General features: G+C 51.3%; 1 protein-coding gene across 3 annotated transcripts; it reads right to left on the reverse strand.

Moving 5' to 3' along the window:
- Positions 1–598: 598 nt before the first annotated feature.
- On the reverse strand, positions 599–17,674 carry AP5Z1 (adaptor related protein complex 5 subunit zeta 1). 3 transcript variants are annotated; one of them, XM_031471331.2, is made up of 17 exons: positions 17,554–17,674; positions 6,834–6,971; positions 6,488–6,674; positions 6,181–6,322; positions 5,949–6,061; positions 5,399–5,567; positions 4,953–5,093; positions 4,687–4,724; positions 4,452–4,614; positions 4,026–4,204; positions 3,458–3,600; positions 3,029–3,169; positions 2,556–2,667; positions 2,213–2,310; positions 1,582–1,714; positions 1,288–1,502; positions 599–1,058 (listed from the first exon to the last, which is right to left on the reverse strand). In XM_031471331.2, the coding sequence occupies exons 1-17, from the start codon at positions 17,592–17,594 to the stop codon at positions 788–790; spliced, it is 2,424 nt and encodes an 807-aa protein (XP_031327191.1). In that variant the 5' UTR covers positions 17,595–17,674; the 3' UTR covers positions 599–787. The 3 variants fall into 3 exon arrangements, with proteins under 3 accessions (XP_031327191.1, XP_031327190.1, XP_031327192.1); XM_031471330.2 differs by having other exon boundaries at positions 4,452–4,724; XM_031471332.2 differs by lacking the exons at positions 599–1,058; positions 1,288–1,502 and having other exon boundaries at positions 2,465–2,667; positions 4,452–4,724.
- Between the last annotated feature and the right edge of the window lie 2,514 nt (positions 17,675–20,188).

A 20,188-nucleotide genomic window follows, 5' to 3' on the forward strand; every position in this document is an offset into this window, starting at 1 on the left:
CCGGGAAGGTGGGGCGGAGCCTGCGAGGGGCGTGGCCGGAGCCGGGCTGGCGCTCGCTGAGCAGCAGCACCACCTGGTGGCCCGGCCCTCCAGGTGTCGGGCGGAGAACCTTGGAGGTTGGTCTGCAAGGGGGAAGCTGACTTGAATGAAACAGTGGTAGAAAGCGCGGAGGCTGGAGCGCTTCTTGCCCCACCACACTCAGCGTGTCTCCCCCACTTGGGACCACACCAACGCGAACCCGCATTTGCTTGAACAAGGCTACTAGTGGCAGGTGTCGGGTCCCCAGGAGTTCCCTGTTGGGTCGGCCCTGCCCTCCCTCCTGCTGGTAGGAGGCTGCAGGCCTGCAAAGGTGACAGCACTTCCAGACCACCAGCAGGGCCCCAGAACCCCGCCTTCTCATTTAAGGAAGACTTAAAAAGGACACTGACCAAAATCACTCCCCAGTGGCAGCTGTCACCTCGCTTCCTTTCTGACTGCATGTATTCGTGACCTGTTTGTTAGTTCTGTAACACCTGGGACACAGGCTGACGCTGGGTGCCCTGGGCTTGGCAGCAGCTGTGGGGCTGCCTGGGTGGAGGAGAGAACAGACCCTGCCTGGTTCACAGATAAATAGATTTATTTTTGCTGTACCTCATCTTGCCCCCAAGCAAGGAACAGCAGGACACAGACCAAGCAGCTTCCATTCAGTCCCATGAGAGGTCAGTGTTGTGTCACCGTACAGCTCAACGAGGTCAGGAGAGAAAGAGAGACAAAGGCCCAAAGGGCGAGAAGGTGGCAGCCCCGACCTTCACCCTGGCAGGAGCCCTGCCTCCCTTTCCACCAGCCGGCTGACAGTGCGCAGGGCCAGGGGCAGGGCCGTGTTGGTGTCACGGTGATAGCGAGGCTCAGACACCTCCCCGCTGGGCGTGAGCACGAACTGGGCCACGCTGGGCATCTTTAGCAGGTTCAGTAGCTCGGTGGCCCGCGTGCAGATGGCTCCCGCGTCTTCCTCACTGTGCACGGAGCTGGCGGCTGTGCTCTGGGCCAGGGTCCTCATCTTTGACAGGAACAGAGAGACCCTGGGGAGAAGGCAGTCCTGGTAGTCAGCTGCAGACACACCCCTCACGTGGAAGGGGGGCTTGTGGAAGGGCCCAGCCGCGCAGAGCACCCAGCTAGCATGGCTTTAGCTCGGAGAAGTGAGGTGGCAGCACCCACGCTGCCTGTATCCATGCAGGACCCTTGGGCTGTGTCGCCGTGTTCCAGTGGCAGGACAGGTGGCCCCCTCCCCTGCCCACGCCCAATCGCTACCTGGGGATCAGGTCTTGGCTCCGAGAGGCCAGCTTGGTCAGTGTGGTCATGAGTGCAGTGATAACCTGCGGTGGACACTTGGGAAGGGTGACAGAGGGCCGCAACTGGGTGACTTCAAAGAGCAGAGCCTCCAGGGCTTCAAAGAACTTGTTGATCTGCTCCACGGTGCACCGCCGGTCCCAGGACACCGACAGGTACTCGCCGATGGCCCACACCTAGGAGGAGGATGGTGCCTCAGCCCCATGACAGGCCCTGTGCTGAGAGGAGGGCCGCAGCGGTGCGCTAGTGCCTTACCACGGAGGTGAGCACGCGCCCACTGCCACGGAGGCCACCTGCGCTGCCCACGAACTCCAGCAGCTCCTTCGCCTGCTCGACCACCAGGGAGGGGTGCAGCTTGCACAGGGCCAGGAACTGGGCGCTCAGCACCCTGCCGGAGAGGACACTCGCGGGCTGTGCTCACCCCTCGCAGACCCTGGCCCCACAGCCCAACCAGAATACGAGCCGGGCGGTGGGCGGGATGCCTCCGAGCACCGGTTGGAGGTAAAGGTAGGTCCAGCACTAAAGGAACCTACTGCCCCACCGTGGTGGAGGCTGGGGCTTGGCTCTGTCCTTGGTCCCCAGCTGGAGTGTGGAGGGAGACAGGCCAGCATGAACTGGGCCTTCAGAAAAGGGGACAGACGGTCTGGAAGGCTCTGTGGAAGAGGGGCTTGGGGAAGAAGGGGACGCAGGAACACTCTGGGGGGGGGATGGTGGGGTCTGTGCCTAGGCTGGGTCTGGGGGCTGGGGGGCCTGAAGCCTGTCAGGGAAACCGGTGCTGCAGCACCCCAGGGGAGTGGGGAACAGAAGACTTGAGGGGCCAGTGTACAGGCTCAGTGACCCTGTCTGGAGCTGGGGCCATCGCACAGTGCCGATGGTGAGGACCAACCTGTGCACGCGGGCTTCATACCCCGGGACCTGGTAAAGCGAGTCGCTTCTCTCCAGAAGCAGCAGTGCCAGCTGGCTGGCCAGGGCCCCGTCGGCGAACTGGGGATCAAGAGAGACAGACTCTGTTCTGCCACCCAGGAAACGGCCACACTCTGGTCCCGTGATTTCTGCTGACCTGGGGGCCACCCACATGCTCCCGTTCTGGTGTGTGCAGCCCTTGCCCAGTGACTCATAGGCCCTCAGCAGGACTCGCCTTTTTGCCACCGAGGAGGCTGAGCTGCTGCAAGTCCTGGCTCCGGCTGCTCCTCTGCTGTGGGAACGGAGGACCCGGGAAGCGGGCTCACCTGTGTCACTGCCGAGAAGAACGCCTGGAGCAGGGTAGGCACGGCCTCGGCGCACTGGGCCACGCGGGCGCAGCTGGCCAGGGGCTGCAGCAGCTGGTGGAGTGGCGCCAACCTGGGGACACAGAGCCCAGCCCCTGAGCACCTGCCCGCTCCCTGCCCCAGCTGGTGCCCACGGCGGGAGTCTGCTGCGAGAGAGGGGCTGCAAGGGGTCTGCTCCCAGGAGGCCTCTTTGCAGTCCTGGCCCTCCCACCCCTAGGCCGTGCTAGGCCTCACACCACCCGTACAGAACAGCCGGCACCACGCCACCCGCACAGGATTACGAGGACTGGATCAGGTTGCCGAACGAGCTGACTGCAAGCCCTCCACCAAGTGCCTGTTGGGTGGGGGTGACTGCAGGGCCCAGCTGCCCTGAGTGGGCTGTGGCCACACACGGCCCAGCCTTGGGGCCTAGGGTGCCCCGCAGTGAGCCCTACCTCTCTGGGGTCCCACTGGCCTTGGCACGAAGCAGGTGCTGGAAGAGACCCTGGAACTGAGGGTCTCGTAAGGCCTCCAGGCAGCCAGGAGTTCTGAGGGAGACATCCCAGAGCGGCCTCTCGGACGCAGCCTGTGATGACCTGCGAGGAGATGCCCAAAGCTGTGCTCAGACATGCACTGTGGGCCCAGGCCCGACGTGGCCCTGCCCTCAGGAAGAGACCTGAGCAGCCGGCACTGTAACCTCCCAGCGCCGTGACCCAGCCAGGAGCCTCAGCGTGACTGGAAAGGGCCCACAGGAGGGGCCCCAGCTGAGTGGGAGACAGGCTGGGCTCCGGGGCGGCTGTCAGCAGGGAGGCAGCACCGGACAGCCAGGAAGAACGGGGGAGGGTCCCTGCTGGGCGCGGGGACTGAGGGGCCCTCAGGCTCACCGGAGGTGCAGGTCCAAGGCCGCCGTCAGACAAGGCAGGTCCAGCAGCAGGTGTAGTGTCTCCACGGCCGTCCCCGCATCAAGCAGCACCGGGAGGAGCACCACGAACTCGGAGGTGAGCGGTGGGCTGTTCCAGGCCAGAAACTGCAGGGATGACCCCAGCCCTCCCGTCACGGCGCTGTCGCCACTGGCCCCTCCACCTCGTGGTGCCGCACTGAGCTCCTGGAGTCAGGAAGGCCTCCCTTCATTCTTTTCTTCCACTGTGCTTCTGGCTCCTGCACTCACTTCTGTGCCAACTAAACCACTTCTCATTTATCGTCATTGTTTTTCTCATTAAAGGACTGTCTCCAGCCGACGTCAAAAAGGCTACGCAGTGACGTGCCAGTCGCAAAAGCCGTATTAAAAACCACCGGCCCCGAAGGGCAGAACACCCTGGCCAAGGGTCCCAGGTGATGAGATCTTACTGGACGCTGAGACCTGGACCAATCCTATGAGAGCTCAGCCCAACCACCCCTCTCCCTGGATTCTGGGCCACCGCCCCAGGACAGCCCCGGGACAGCTGAGCATGCCTTGAAGAGGTTGGGGAAGCTCATTCTGAGAATGCCAAGGTTTCTGCCGAAAAGGGGGAGGCTGTCCCTGCAGAACTGGATGAACTCGAAGGCCAGCATTGGGCTGTGGAAGTGGTCAGAAGGGAGCCTGGTGAACAGATGCTGGTAGACGGCTTCCGCGCCCACTGCGGCGGCCTCCCCTGAAAGGCACAGGCGCCGTTGGGACACAAGGCCTCTTGCTGGCCAGGGCCCCCGTGCCTCCAGGACACCAAAGGCTGACATGCCGCCCCCCCCCCCCCACCGCCAAGCACGAGAAAAACTAGCTGCGTGGATCCAGCTCTTCCCAGGCCTCTCATCAAAGCCCTGCTTTTCTACCAACAAAGAGAGGAAAGCAGCACAGAGAAGCCGCCCTGCCTTGTCCCTGCCGGCTGGCTCCCCACTGCGCACCGTGGGTCAGGAAGAACCGGGCGATGGGCAGCAGCGCCCGCACGCAGGCTGGGTCCCCGCACAGCCGGGTGTGCAGGGCCCGCAGGCAGGAGAGGGTGCGATACAGGAAGGAGGGGTCCTGCCGGCAGAGCACGTCCAGCACCAGCACGGCCTCCACCAGGCACTGCGGAGAGACCATGCCGCACTCAGAAGGAGCCGCGAGAGCCTGCCCACCCGCCTGCCAGGGGGCACTCACCGCTTTCTGCAGGTCGGAGTCCGCCTTCCTCAGGGCTCCTGGGGGAGGGAAGAAAGCCACCTAGTCTCTGTGTCCCCATCAAAACAGCCAGATGAGAAGGTGCGCCGTGTTCTGGACTCCATAGCTGGGAGCAGAGGAACAGGCAGGGCCCAACAACTGGTGGGCTGGGGACGGGCTCCAATGGGGCCAAGCTGCCCAGGGCCCCGGCTTCTGTGCACGGCAGGGATCACCCTGCGGGAGGGCCGGGGAGGCGGCACGGGACTCACGCCGGTTACTCTGCTCGATGAGGCGCTGGCAGTACTCGAAGGCCTTCTCCCGGAGCCGCTCCTGGGGAGGCAGCAGGTGGCTGGCGGTGGACGCGGCCGAGAGCACAGACAGTGTGGAGCCCTCCAGCTCCGACCTGTCGTCTGGAAGAGAAAGCGGCAGCTCAGAAGGCTGCGCACCTGCTCCACAGGTGCAGGCCAACCGTCCAGGGGCGTGAGGAGAGCCGCCCTCATGGTTGCCAGGGCCCGGCCCCACGCCCAGTCCCACCCGCCGCCACCCTCACTGACACCCTTGGTGTAGACGAATCACTAGTTAGTTGGTCTGCAGTGGGGAGGAGTTTGGAGAAGCTGTCTGAATAGTCCTGTCGACACCCAGCTTCCCCATGCGTCTGGAAAGGGCCTCCCAGTGCCCAGAGGCCAGGCCCTCCCGCACCCCGCCCGTGTCCTACCTGCAGCCGGGGTTCTGGGGCCCCCGGGGCCACTGTGCAGCAGCCACGCCCGTAGCATGGAGAAGGCCTGCACGTTCAGCCACTGGTCCTCCGTGAAGTGCTGGCCCGTGGACAGCACTGTGAAGAAGTCCGTGGCCACTGCTCCGTCCACCTCAGTGACAGGGCCCGGCTGCGGGAGGCAAGGACAAGAGGTGCTGCAGGGCCCCTGGGCCGAGGCTGGGAAGGGACAACAGCTCCCAGTACTAGGGAGAGCGGAGCGCAGGCCCCTGCCCTGGTCATCCCCCAGAGCTGTCCTTCCAGAGCAGGGCCCCCAGCCTTTCCAACACATGTGATGTGGGCAGGGCCCTCAGTCAAATACGTCTTCCGGGCCTCAGCAAATACACAGACCGTCACGGGCTGTGACCCCATGTGACCTAAAGTCCCCCCCCCCCCCGACTCTCACATGGAGAGGGGAAAGAGGGAACCAGGGCAGGCGGGGTCAACAGCATCCTGCAGGCGAGGCTGGCAGGGTGGCCCAGGGACAGGGAGGGTCTGAGTGCCCCAGCCTCACCTGCCGGGCTCTGGGCGTGGAGAAGAAGCCTCCGGAGGAGTGTGCGACCCCCTGTTGGACGCTGGCATAGCGGAGCCAGTCCACCAGCCTCTTGTTGAGCGCACTGGTCTGGTCTATGGGAGGGGGCAGTGGTGACACCATAGGAAACAAGCCCCACTCCTGGGGCACTGGTAGATGATCCTAGAAAAGGAGCAGCTGCCCCCCCGACAGCCCCAGGCCCCCAAGAGGCTACCTTCGTGGAGGGTGTCCGGGGCCAGGCTGGCGACCTTTGACATGACTGGGAGGAGGTGCCTCAGGCTGGGCCCCTCGGGCTGTCGGCTCTCCAGGACTTTGAGGACACGCTGGCCCACGCTTCTGACCAGCTTTTGGTCGCCCTGCAAACCATGCACAGGTGGAACATGAACACCGCCGACTTGCTCAAGTGCCTGAGCACCGGGAATGCCACTTCGCATGGGCATCTGGGAATGTCACTGAGGCAGCCCAGGCCCCATGGCCCCTAAGGGCAGGGTGGCTGGCCTGGGAGGTGGCAGTCACCTTACCTGGGCCAGGAGCACAGAGGCCAGCAGGCCCAGCTGCCGCGTGTTCTGGACATGCTCCCAGGACAGGCTAAGGCTGTCGGAGGGCGACATCTCTCTCAGGACAGCGGCGCAGAGAAGCTGGAGCGGCTCAGGGCAGGAGGGCGAGCAAAGGGTGGTCTGCAGCAGGTCCACACATGTCTTCTCCAGCCTGGAGAAGGGGCCACAGGGGACACGTCACCCCACGGCAAGGTGGCCGGGGCCGCACAGGAGGGGTGAGTGTGTATCTGGGACCACCAGCGTGGCCTTCAGGGAACACAGACTCAGACACCACAGGAACATGCCACACCCCAAGGAGGGGTACACTCACCTCCTGTTGTATTTCGTGGCTGAGACGATGAGGAAAAGCCTCCGCAGGGCATCCAGGGCATCAGGCCCCAAGTCCTCCTTCTGCAGCAGCTGACAGACCCGGGAACAGAACTTCTTCAGCTCCTCAGCCTGGATCTCCCTAAACAGAGACAACGACGTAAGCAACCCAGCACCCAGGGACCCAGAGACACGGCCCTGAGCTGCGCCTGACAGCTCTCGGGCTGCGGACTGTCCCTACTGCAGAGACTGGATGTCGGGGAGGAGGGTGATGAGTCCGCTGACTGGTTTCCCGCCAGGCAGGAGACCATCACCTCACTGTCAAAACTCCACGCGTTCAGTTTGTTCTTCCAGGAGTAGAATTAAAACCGATTGGTTTTAGAGTCAAAAGTAAGGGGAGTTTAGTCTGAAAATAAGTTGCTTTTCAAAAGATTCCTTTTCAATGAGCCTTTAACTTCTAGAAACAAGTTGACTCTTACACATGAAAGGGCACATGGTATGACACCATACCCTAATACTTAATTTGCTTAACTTGAAAATAGACCGATTGAGCATTTGTAACAGCTAAGTTATTGAACAAGTCTCAAAATGGAAACCTGGCTTTAGATTGCCACTCCCGTCCAAAAGGCACCCCACGAGGTAGGGTGCTGGGCGCTCCACACAGCTGGCCCCCCTCCCAAGCTATGGCTGAAGTCCACCCCTGGAAGCTAGAATTTTGAGCTGAGACAGTGCACCCCAGCCTCTGCGGCTGATGAGAAGGTTGGATGAGCATCTGCAGGGGGTCCTGGGTGGCTCCTCGCATGGCCATTCTCACCTGAAGGCTGGCAGATAGAGCCCAAAGGACTCCCACCCCCTCTCACTCGCACCCCCGTCTCCAGTGCTTCACTTCATGGAGCCAGAGTGGGATTCTGCCCCTACACACAAGAGCAGGCTCACGAGGGACAATGGGGTGACGACTGAGGGAGACACTTCCAGTCCATCTCGCAATTACAACCGAGCCTCCTCCCCAGGATGGTGGGACTCTCGTCCACATCTCAAGTCAGTCCCTTCCAACATCGGCTCCAAATCACAAGATTCTTTCCAAAAGGCCAACGTGCTCGTTCCTCCGGCATCTGCCCGGGGCTGCGCTTCTCCTGACTGCGCCCTGAACTGCTGACTGGCAGGCTTGTCCTTTAAGAAGCCTCCCCCGGCCTTGCCGCGCCCCCTGCCCCAGCTCGAGCTCCACTTCCTTCACTTGCTCCGCAGCCAACAAGACAGGCTTCCAACAGCTCTTCTCTGCCCTTGCCGTCCATCACTGAAACACCTACAAACTAAAACTCACTCCCAATTCTAACTCCCAAACCTCAGCAGTTTGTTTTAAAGTGCCACCAAAAATCATAGGCTTAATTAAAGAAAAACAGGTTTCTTTAAATCCCAACAGGAATTGTGTGACTCCTATTTTTGTTATGGATATTTAACCAACGCTATCCTTCACCCCCAAAAACAGAGACAGAGAACTAAGAAATAAGGCTTTTTCTTCTGCCTCAGTCCATGAATAGAAAATGAGCTGGGAGTTCTGAGTGGGTCTCAGTTCTCACGAGTTTCTGGGCAAGACCTTCCAGGCAAGCACGTCACATAGGAAATGAGATGCTAGTACTTAATTATTTTCAGGGGAAGAGACTGAGGCAGCAACATAGGATGCAGAGTTCACCTCCCCCTACAAACACATCAATGTAAGGAGCAGTGCTCACTGAAAACTGGAGACTGGCAGGGAGACTCCTGCACAACCATGGCGGTGCCAAAGATCCACACGGGCTCGGGTAGGAAGGGACAAGGTGCCATCAGATCGGGACCTAGGCCCCCCACAAAAGAGGAGGGGGTTACACGGCCTCAGAGATCCTCCCTGGGATGGGCTGTTCAAACCACATGCTGAGCGTCCCAGCCCTGGGGTCCGACACCTTGGCTGGTTTGCAAACCAGTGGGACTGATGGCGGGGCTGTAGGAAACCCAGACTCCACTTGTGAAGAGCGGGCACATGCTTGCTCGCTCCTGAAACAAGGCGGAGAAACAGGTGAAGACTGCCTGGGACCCTGGCTGCTTTCCCGCGCCCTCCCCAGCCCCAGCCACGCGCCAGCTCCAGCCGCTCTGGCTCTGTGGCTCACCCCTCACCAGGGCAGAGCTGCCCTTGCTGAGAAGCGAGGAGCAAGCACACCCACGGGGATGGAGGCGACTCAGACCTGGCCCTGCACCTGAACAGGGTGAGCACGGACACTGTGGGTGCCCACGCGGGTGGCGGATGGGGAGCAGTCTGGTACCATCGCAGCCCATCTTGCTGCAGCACTGCTCCCCTCTGGGGCAAAGATGCCACTGCTGCGGGGCAGGGGAGTGCACGCTCAGTGGGACAGAGCCAGCTGGGACCCAACCCCACCCCAGCAGGGCAGTGACAGCACTGAGCAGAGGAGAAGCCCCAGCTCACACCTGAGCTCTAGCCCCTCCTTCTCCAGCCCCACCTCCCAACAAGGTGACAGCTCTGAGTACAGCCTGGGGATGGATGTGACTTGTGCTCACATCCCACCAAAGCTCTCCCACCAAAGCCACTGGGCACACACAGACCGTACAGGGAGGCTCCCACACAGGACACCCCTTCATGACCAGCATAGGTAATTTTTACCTAATTTCAGTGACAGAAAAAGTTAAGCAAAATGAGAAGATGGGAATGTGCTTTAAATGAAAGAACAAGGAAAAAAATCTGAAAAAACAATGAAACAATTACTAAAAAATTTAAAGTTTTAGTAATACAAATGCTAACTGAACTTGGGGAAAAGAACAGATGAACACAATGAGAATTTTTAACAAGGAACTAGAAAATATAAAAAAGAATTAGTCAGAGCAGAAGAATGCAATAACAGAAATGAAAAACATGCTAAAAGGAATTAACAACAGACTAGAACACAGAACGTGTAAGTGGAAGTTAGAACAATGGAAATCACCCAATCAGAACAGCAAAAAGAAACACATTTTAAAAATGAGGACAATTTAAGGGACCTCTGGGACAACATCAAGGGTACTGACATTCGCATTATTATAAGGGTCCCCAAAGGAGAAGACGGAAAGGGGTCAAAAATTTTCTTGATGACATTATGGCTGAAAACTTCCCAAACCTGAAGGAGGAAACACATCCAGGTACAGGAAACACAGAGGGTCCCCAACAAGATGATCCCCAAGAGACCCACACCAAGACATATCATAATTAAAATGTTAAAAGTTAAAGAGAGAACCCCAAAGGCAGCAAGAGGAAAGCAGAGTCACATACAAGGGACTCTCCCGCGAGGCTGCCGGTGGGTTTCTCCGCAGAAACCCTGGAGAACAGAAGCGAGCTGCGCGGCGCACTCAGAGCGCTGAAAGGGAAAGCCCTGCAGGCTGGGCTGCTCCGGCCGCGAGGCTGTCGCTGCGGGTTAAAGGAGAGCGAGAGGGCGCCTCAGGCAAGCGAGCACTGAGAGCTCATCAATAGTAAACCAGCTCTGAAAGAGTCGAAAGATCCTAAGTGGGAAAGAAAAGGTTAGAACAAGAAATAATTTATGGGAAAGGAAAAATCCCACTAGTAAAGGCAAATGTATAGTAAAGGCTGTGGGTCAACCAATAAAATATAAAGATCAACGTATCTGAACCCCCTGGCAACCACAAATCAAAAACCTGCGATAGATACACAGAAACTAGTGAGGAAGGAAGACAAGCGCACCACTAACGAAAATTATCAACCCACAAGGGACTGAAGAACAGAGACCTGCAAACACGACCAGAACACACATAACAAAATGGCAGTAAGTACCTACCTATCAGCAGTCACTTTAAATGTCAATGAGTTAAATGGTCCACTCAAAAAACATAAAAGGTGGCTAACTGGATTAAAAAAAACAAAACAAAAACAAGACCCATCCAAATTATGCTTATAAGAGACTCACTTCAGAACCAAAGCCACAGACTGAAAGTGAGAGGATGGAAGAAGATATTTCATACAAATGGTAACAAGAAGGCTGGGGCAGCAATACTCATATCAAACAAAGTAGACTTTAAAACAAAGTCTGTAGCAAAAGACAAAGAAAGGCATTACATAATGATAAATGGATCAACACAAGAAGAAGACATTATATTCATAACATACATGCACCTAACACAGGGGCACCTATATACGTAAAGCAAATACTAAGACATAAAGGAAGAGACTGACAATGATATAATAATAGGGGGATTTTAACACACCACTTACATCAGTGGACAGATCATCCAGACAAATATCAATACGGAAACAGTGGTCTTAAATGACCCATTAGGCCAGCTGGACTTAACTGGTATCTATAGGACATTCCATCTCCAAACAGGAGAATATATATTCTTTTCTAATGCACATGGAACATTCTCCAAGACAGATCACGTCCTAGGCCACAAAACAAATTCAACAAATTAAAGAGAACAGAAATTATATCAGGCATTTTCTCTGACCACAACAATAATGAAACTAGAAATCAATTACAGGAATAAAAATGGCAAAACACAAACACGTAGAGACTCAACAATATGATACTAAAAAACCAACAGGTCAGTAAAGAAATCAAAGAGGAAATCCAATAACACCTCAAGAAAAATGAAAATAAACACACATTCCAAAATCTATGGGATGTAGCAAAAGCATTCTAAGAGGAAAGTTTATAGCAATACAAGCCTACTTCAAGAAACAAAAACAATTTCAAATAACCTAACTACCTACCATCTAAAAAACTTAGAAAAAGAAGAACAAAGGCCAAAGTCAGCAGAAAAAGGGGAATAATAAAGATTAGAGAATAAATGAGATTTAAAAAACAACAGAAAAGATTAATGAAACCAAGAGCTGTTTTTTTGAAAAAATTAAGTTGGTAAGTCTTTAATCAGGCTCAAGTTAAAAAATTTTAAAAAGAACCCAAATAAAATAAGAAGAGAAAGAGGAAAATTACAACCAATATCATAGAGATACAAAAAAAAAAAGTCATAAGCAACTAACATTTATTTATATGCCAACAAACTGGACAATGTATAAAAATTGGATACATTTCTAGAAACAATTTCCAACACTAAATCAGAAAGAAATAGCCAATATGGACAGACTAATCTCTAGCAGTGAAACTGAGTTAGTAACTGGAAAGAAAAAAACAACTACCAGCAAACAAAAGTCTAGGGCTGGACAACTTGACAAGAGAATTCCACCAAATATGTAAAAGAAGAGAGAATACCTGTCCTTCTCAAACTGTTCTCAGAAATCAAAGAAGAGCACTCCCAGCTGCATTCTGTGAAGCCACCATTGCCTGATGCCAAAACCAGACAAAGACACTATAAAAAAATGGCAAATACTACAGAGTTACAGTTATCAAAACAGCATGGTATGGGCACAAACAGACATATGGATCAATGGGACAGAACAGAGGGCCCAGAAATAAACCCATAAACTTATGGTCAATTAATCTTTGACAAAGGAGGCAAGAACATACAATGGAGTAGACAGTCTATTCATAAAATGGTGTTGGGAAAACTGGACAGCTACAAGTAAATCAGTGAACTTAGAACACTCCCTTACACCGTACACAAAAATAAACTCAAAATGGCTTAAAGACTTAAACTAAGACAAGACACTATAAACCTCTTAGAAGAAAACATAGGCAAAACATTATCTGACAAATTTTAGCAATGTTTTCCTAGGGCAGTCTACCCAGGCAATAGAAATAAAAGCAAAAATAAACAAATGGGACCTAAGTAAGCTTATAGCTTTTTGCACAGCAAAGGAAACCATAAACAAAACAAAAAGCCAACCCAACAGAATGGGAGGAAAATATTTGCAAAAGATAAGACTGACAAGGGCTTAATTTCCAGAATATATAAACAGCTCATACAACTTAATAAGAAGAAAACAAACAAGCCAATCCAAAAATGGGCAGAAAATCTAAACAAGCAATTCTCCAATGAAGACATACAAATGGCCAACAGGCACATGAAAAACATGCTCAATACTGCTAATTGTCAGAGCAGTGCAAAATAAAACTACAATGAGGTATCACTTCACACCAGTCAGTATGGCCGTCATTCAAAAGTCCACAAATGACAAATGCTGGAGAGGCTGTGGAGAAAAGGGAACCCTCCTACACTGCTGGTGGGAATGCAGTTTGGTGCAGCCATTATGGAAAACAGTACGGAGATTCCTCAGAAAACTAAAAATAGACTTACCATATGATCCAGCAATCCCACTCCTCCAGAGGGAACCTTAATTCAAAAAGATACATGCACCCCAATGTTAACAGCAGCACTGTTTCCAATAGCCCAAGATTTGGAAACAACCTAGATGTCCACTGACAGATGACTGGATAGAGAAGCTACGGTCTATTTACACATGGAATGTTACTTAGCCATAAAATATAATGAAATAACGGCATTTGAAGCAACATGGATGGACCTGGAGAATGTAATTCTTCTAAGTGAAGTAAACCAGAAAGAGAAATATGTTAACACTTATATGTGGAATCTAAAAACAACAACAACAACAAAGACAAATGAACTTATTTACAAAACAGAAACAGACTCACAGATATTGAAAACAAACTTGTGGGAAGGGATAAATTGGGAGTTTGAGATTTGCAGATAACTGACTAATATATACAGAATAGATAAACAAGTTTATACTGTATAGCATAGGGAACTATATAGTAACAAAAAAATACATATATATCCAAAAAATTACAAACCAGTATCTCCAATGAATATAGATACAAAAATCCTCAACAAAATATTAGCAAACTGAATTCAACAATACATAAAAAAAGGGGTAGGGAGGGCATAGCTCAAGCGGAAGAGAACATGCTTAGCATGCACTAAGTCCTGGATTGAACAAACAAACAAACAAATCTAATGACCTCCCCCAACCTACCTCCCAAAAAGCAAAAAACAAATTAAAAAAATAAAGTTTAAAAAATTAAAAAAAAACCCTAATATATAAAGATCATATACTATGATCAAGTGGGATTTATTCCAGGGTCACAAGGATGGTTCTGTGTCTACAGATAAATCAGTGTGATACACCACATTAACAAAAGAAAGGAAAAAACTCACACGATCATTTCAATAGACGCAGAAAAAGCATCTAACAAAATTCAACATCTGTTCGTGATAAAAATTCTCATCAAGGTTGGTATAAAGGGAGCATACCTCAGCATGATAAAGGCCATTTATAACAAACCCACAGCTAACATTCTCAATGGTGAAAAGCTCAAAAGTTTCCCCTCTAAAATCAGGAACAAGACAAGGGGGCCCACTCTCACCACTTCTATTTAACATAGTATTGTCCTAGCCACAGCAATCAGACTAGAAAAATAAGAAACAGACATACAGGTTGGAAAGGAAGAAGCAAAACTGTCACTATTTGCAGATGACATGATATTATATACAGAAATCCCTGAAATCCACCAAAAAACTATTAGAACTAATGAGTAAATTCAGTGAAGTTGCAGGATACAAGATTAATAGTCAGAAGTCTGTTGCTTTTCTAAACATTAGTAAAGAACCACTAGGAAGAGAAAGCAAAAAAAATCCCATTAAAATCACTTCAAAAAGAATAAAATACCTAGGAATAAACTTAATGAAAGATGTGAAAGACTTATACTCTGAAAACTATAAAACTATGATAGAGGAAATTGTAGATGAAACTAAGAAATGGAAAGATATCCCATGTTTGTGGACTGGAAGAATTAACATTGTTAAAATGTTAACAAAGCAATCTACCAATTTAATACAATCTAACAGAATACCCATGACACTTTTCACAGAAATAGAAAATATAATCCTAAAATTTAAACGGAATCAAAAAGACCATAAGTAGCTAAAACAATCTTGAGGAAAAAGAACAAAGCTGAATGGCTGTCTCAAGCTCCCTGATTTCAGATTATACTACAAAGCTACAGTAATCAGAAACAGTGTGTTAGTAGCACAAAAACAGACATGATCAACGGAACAGAATAGACAGCCCAGAAATAAACCCACACACTTATGGTCAATTAATCTACAACAAAAGAGGCACGAATATACAGTGGGGGAAAAGATGGTCTCTTCAATAAGTGGTGCTGGGAAAACTGGACAGCTACATGTAAAAGAATGAAATTGGTACATTTTTTCACATCATACATAAAAATAAACTCAAAATGGATTAAATTCCTAAATGTAAGATTGGAAACCATAAAACTCCTAGAAGAAAACAGACACAGAATACTCTTTGACATACATTGTGGCAATATTTTTTTGATCTGTCTCCTAAGGCAAAAGAAACAAAAGCAAAAATAAATGGGACCTAATTAAACTTGCAAAGGAAATGATTGAAAAAATAAAAATACAACCTACTGAATGGGAGAAAACATTTGCAAATGATATGACTGATAAGGGTTAGTATCCAAAATATGTAAAGAGCTCACACAACTGAACATCAGAAAACCAAACAACTCGATTAAAAAATAGGCAGAAGACATAACAGACATTTTATTCCAAAGAAGACAGAGATGGCCAACAGGCACATGAAAAGACACTCAACATAGCTAATTATCAGAGAACTTCAAATCAAAATCACACCAAGATAACATCTCACACCTGTCAGAACGGTGAGCATCAAAAAGACCACAATAACAAATGGCGAGGATGTGGAGAAAAAGGAACCCTCATACACTGTTGGTGGGAATGTAAATTGGTGCAGCCACTATGGAAAACTGTGGAGGTGCCTCAAAAAAACTAAAAACAGAACTACCATATGACCCAGCAATTCCATTCCTGGGTATATAGCCAAAGAAAACGAAACTATTCATTTGAAAAGGTACATACACCCCAATGTTCATAGCAGCATTATTTTTTTTTTAGACTTCTTTGTGTTTTTCTTGTTATTTCAAAGTTATTTATTTATTTATTTTAGTTGAAGTAGAGAGTTGACAATGTTGTGTCAATTTCTGGTGTAAAGAATAATGTTTCAGTAATACACATACATATTTTTCTTTTCTTATTCTTTTTCATTTTCAGTATAGGTTACTACAAGATATTGAATATATCTCGTGCTATACAGTATGAACTTATTGTTTATCTCTTTTATATACAGTAGTTAGTATTTGCAAATCTTGAACTCCCCGAAAACAAAAATAAACAAATGGGATCTAATTAAATTTACAAGCTTACATTAATAAAACATAGCAGCATTACTGACAATAACCAAGATATGTAAGCAAACTAAGTGTCCATCAACAGATGAACAGATAAGGAAGGCGTGGCATGCATACACTTGCGCGCGCGTGCACACACACACACACACACACACACACACAGTGGAATATTAACCATAAAAAAGAATGAAATTCTGCCATTTGCAGTAGCATGGATGAACGTGGAGGGTATTATGCTTAGTGAAATAAATCAGACAGAGAAAGACAAGTACTGTATGCTATTTATATGTGGAATCTACAAAATGAAACTAATGAATACACCAAAACAGACTTACAGATACAGAGAACAACAGACTAGTGGTTACCAGTGGGGAACGGGCAAAATAAGGGTAAGAGGTTAAGAGGCACAAGCTACTATGTATTAAATAAATAAGCTATTAGGATAGATTGTACAGCACAGGGTATGTAGCCAACATTTTATAACAACTTTAAATGGAGTATAATCCATAAATATATTGAATCACCATGTTGTATGCCTGAAATGAATATAATACTGTAAATCAGGTATACTTCAATTTTTAAAAAAACATATATATTTTCATTTAATACAGCTCCTAAATTCAAGTGAACCTGAATTGGAATACTGGAACTTGGATATTGGAATATCTGTCCAATACGGAAGAAAATACAGACTGTGTTGGACTTACTGGGAGATGGTGCTACAAATCCTCAAAACAATTTCCTAACAGATTTTCAACGGTTGTTTTGACCATAGAAAAATTTTGCCCTGTTCACAGCCTTTAGAACTTAATATGCATTCAAGATCTTGCTTCACTAAGACCACCAGAGCCTCAACCAGCCTAATCTTTCCCACCAACTGGTCCAGCTCAGAATCCAGTTTTTTTTGTTTTTTCTCATGTTTACCATGGGCTTGCGGTTCCGGCTCATCTTCTTCTCTTGAACAAGTAGCATCAAGTCTCAGACTGATGGACTCCGGGGTTTTAGCCCTAGCCAGCATGTGCTTTATCCCATGACTGGGTAGTTGGTTAAGGAAAGGGCTACCCACTAGTTAGGAGTCCAGAGCCAGCTCCGGGCCAGAAGACGATGGGTAATTTCCCAATTCACCCAACGCAACCGCATGAGAGCGGATCTTTCTAAATCACAAAATTCTCCGTGGCTCCCAGAAGCCCTTGTAAGGCACTAAACTGCTGAGCTGTGCACACAGAGCTCGCCATGGCTCAATCCAACAGGCTCTCCAGTCTCCTTGTGGCTTTCTCGACCTCGAGGCAACCGACAGCTTCTGGCTCTCCCACTTCCTGCCTGACGCCAGGCCTTTGGCCATATCATCAGCGGGCTTCCACCCACTTCATTTCCACTCATCCTTCAGAGCGCTGCTCAGGTGCCACCGCCTCCGGGGACCAGCTCCAACCTCTCCGTACCGCCTCACCCCGTCCCTGGCCCGCGCGGCCTCCCCGTCCCCCGCCGGCCCCACTCCGAGATCCACCAACAAGTGCCCCAAAGAAAAGGCGGGCGCACCTGGCCTGACGGAGCAGACTCTCCGCTGCCGCCGTGAACATCCTGCCGCCGCCACGGGAGCCCGGAGACACAGCCGAAATGCTCTTAACGCCGGCTACTCCCAACTTCCGCCCGCCACAAAGCCGGCTTCCGGGTCATGTCACGTGCCGAGTCACGTGAGCCGGGCTCAAAGGCCGCCGGCCAATGGGCATTGACGGAGCTTCTCCGCGCGGGGGCGGGGCCGCCAGCGCTCTGGGGGCGGGGCCCGGCCAGCGTCCGGTCGGGTTCTAGCGCCGCGGAGCCCGGTGCAGCTCCGGACGCTGGGCGCCCGGACGTGGTGCTAGGTTCTGTTTCGTAAACACAGCCCGCTCCGTCGCGTTCAGTACTACCTGAAACTGTTACACAAACTGCGGCTGTGGGCTGGAGGCGTGTCCTGCAGGTTGCAGGGAACAGCTGCGGCTTTCAGCAGTACTTTGCTTTCATTTTTTAAAGCTCGCATTTAACATCTTTCACAGGCCGTACCTGCTGCTTTGAAAAATCGCATTCAGTCTCCGCCACGCTCACAGGCTATCGGAATCTCCGTTTTCCTAACAAGGCAACAGTCTCAGAGAGGAAAGTCAGTTTCCCGTAGTTCTGAAAGGTGCCTTGGCCACAGTACGTCCACCCTGCAGACTGCTTGGGAATACAGGGCGATACTCCTGGCAGTGACAGTCCAGCGTGATAAATGCTGTGACAGCCTAAACTGGATGCAGTCGAACGGGAGGAAGACTTGGGGAGGTACAGGAGCCCAAGATGAGCCCAGGGGGTGTCAGACCGAGGGGTGGGAGGGGTGGGAGGGGTAGGCCTGGGCGATGCTACTGAAGGCAGCATGAAAGCCGGCTTCCTGTGGCTTAGGTACACCCGAGGGGAAGCCTGATGTCTGCCTGGCAGTAGGGTAGAGAATGGGGGTGTGGGGGTGGAGGTGGGCGCGGCATGGAGAGGAGGGGCTGGTCCAGGAGAGGGAAGGAGGTTAGGGCCATGCGTATGGAGTAGGCAGCAGATTCAGTAACCATGCAGGGGTAGGATTTACAGCACCTGGTGACTGATGGATTTGGGGGCTGGGGAGGAGCGGGGAAAAACCAAGGGCAGCAGCAGGTTTCTGGCTTACCAGGTGGTGTCGTTCACTTGGCATTGGGGCCGGAGAGGTCGAGGAAGTTGGTGGAGCCACTCGGTCATCGAACAATCAGGGATTGAGTCCCTGCGCTGTGCTAGGCAATGTTTTAGGTTCTGGGGAATGGTGAACAGGAGAGGCCAAGTTCCTGCCCTCAATGAATTTACAGCCAACAGAGATGACAATGGTCAAAAATGCAAACATACACATAAGCCTCGTGGTGATAAATGCTCTGAAGGGATGCTAAAGCAGAGTAAGAGAAGAGAGAAGTTGGAAAGATGGATGTCCTTTGGATATGGTGGGTGCGGGAGGCCTTGGAGTGACCAGCAGTGGGAAGGCACTAGAGTGGAGGGGGAGCAGGCTTGGTGCTCATCTGTGGGAATCCCAGACGTGGTGGTTTTGGGATACCTTTACGGCATCCAGGTGGAGATGTTGAGGGCAACTGGTGCTGAGGATAAAGAGATGGGAGCCAGCGGTGGCAGCTGAGGCACAGAGAAAGCGTCTGCGCAGGGAGCACCCCCACCCCCACAGCCCTGAGGAGCTGCAGGGCGGGGCTGGCAAAGGAAGCCTGGTTACTGGCAGTCTTTCTGCAAAGCCTGCTGCAGCTAAGCCCATGCATCCACATCTCACCTGAGCCACAGACAACTCTGAGGAGAGCTTTATCATCATCATTTGAAGGATGTTAACTGAAACTAAAAATCTGGTTAAGGGCCCAAAGTCACACCTGTAGGGGGAGGAGGGATCTGAAGCAGAAGCCGGACTCCAGGCCAGTGCATGCAGCCACTCTGCCCCCGCCCACCGAGGCGCGGCTGGAGAAGCAGGAGGGAACGTGGGAAAACGGCACATCTCAGGGATCGTGCGGGAGATGCAGAGTCTGGTGCCATGTGCTGCTGGGAGGCTGTTCCACAGCCGGTCAGGAGCCGGAAAGCAAGTATTTTATTACTAGATTCACTATAAAGAATTGCAACCAGGTTTGGAGGAACTGGGAGGGACCAGGGAGCAGCCACTGCTCCGAACGGTAGGGGGACAAAGGGCAGAGGGTGGAATAATGAAAGCTCGGGACTTGGCGAAGGGGTCCCGCGGAGTTGACACTGACCTGTGAGGAGGCACCAAGTGGCTGGCCCTGGCTGGGCGGGAAAAGCTATCTGCTGTGAGCTGCTGTTGCCAGGACATTTGCTGCAGCTGGAGAGAGCTGCCCGGAGCAGGAAGCATCCTCTGGTGCCCTCTGCCCAGTGCCAGGCAGCCGGACAGGGAGGACGTGGCGGAGCAGGGATGGACCTGGCAGAGCCCCCACTGGCGAATCATGAAAACAGCACAGAAAGTCGGTGTGAAGTCACCAGACAATAGCTTGATAACGACATGTGGTTCCAGGTGGAGTTTGCTGGTTTACTTGAGCTGCATACAGATCAAGTTCAAAGGTAAAAATCACACTTGGACCTGCAAAATTTGAGACTGGGAAGGGAGTCCAAATATTCGTTTCAGAACCAAAAAAAATGTTGATTAAAG

This window comes from Camelus dromedarius, chromosome 24 (genome assembly GCF_036321535.1).
Source record: "Camelus dromedarius isolate mCamDro1 chromosome 24, mCamDro1.pat, whole genome shotgun sequence".
Taxonomy (NCBI): domain Eukaryota; kingdom Metazoa; phylum Chordata; class Mammalia; order Artiodactyla; family Camelidae; genus Camelus; species Camelus dromedarius.

Excerpts from the sequence above, each read along its gene's own strand:
- AP5Z1 (XM_031471330.2), bottom strand. The coding sequence starts at position 17,594 with ATGTTCACGGCGGCAGCGGAGAGTCTGCTCCGTCAGGCCAG. Across the intron at positions 6,062-6,180 it reads CCCGGACACCCTCCACGAAG|ACCAGACCAGTGCGCTCAAC; the intron begins GTAGCCTCTTGG and ends CCCCTCCCATAG. Across the intron at positions 1,715-2,212 it reads TATGAAGCCCGCGTGCACAG|GGTGCTGAGCGCCCAGTTCC; the intron begins GTTGGTCCTCAC and ends CCTCTCCGGCAG.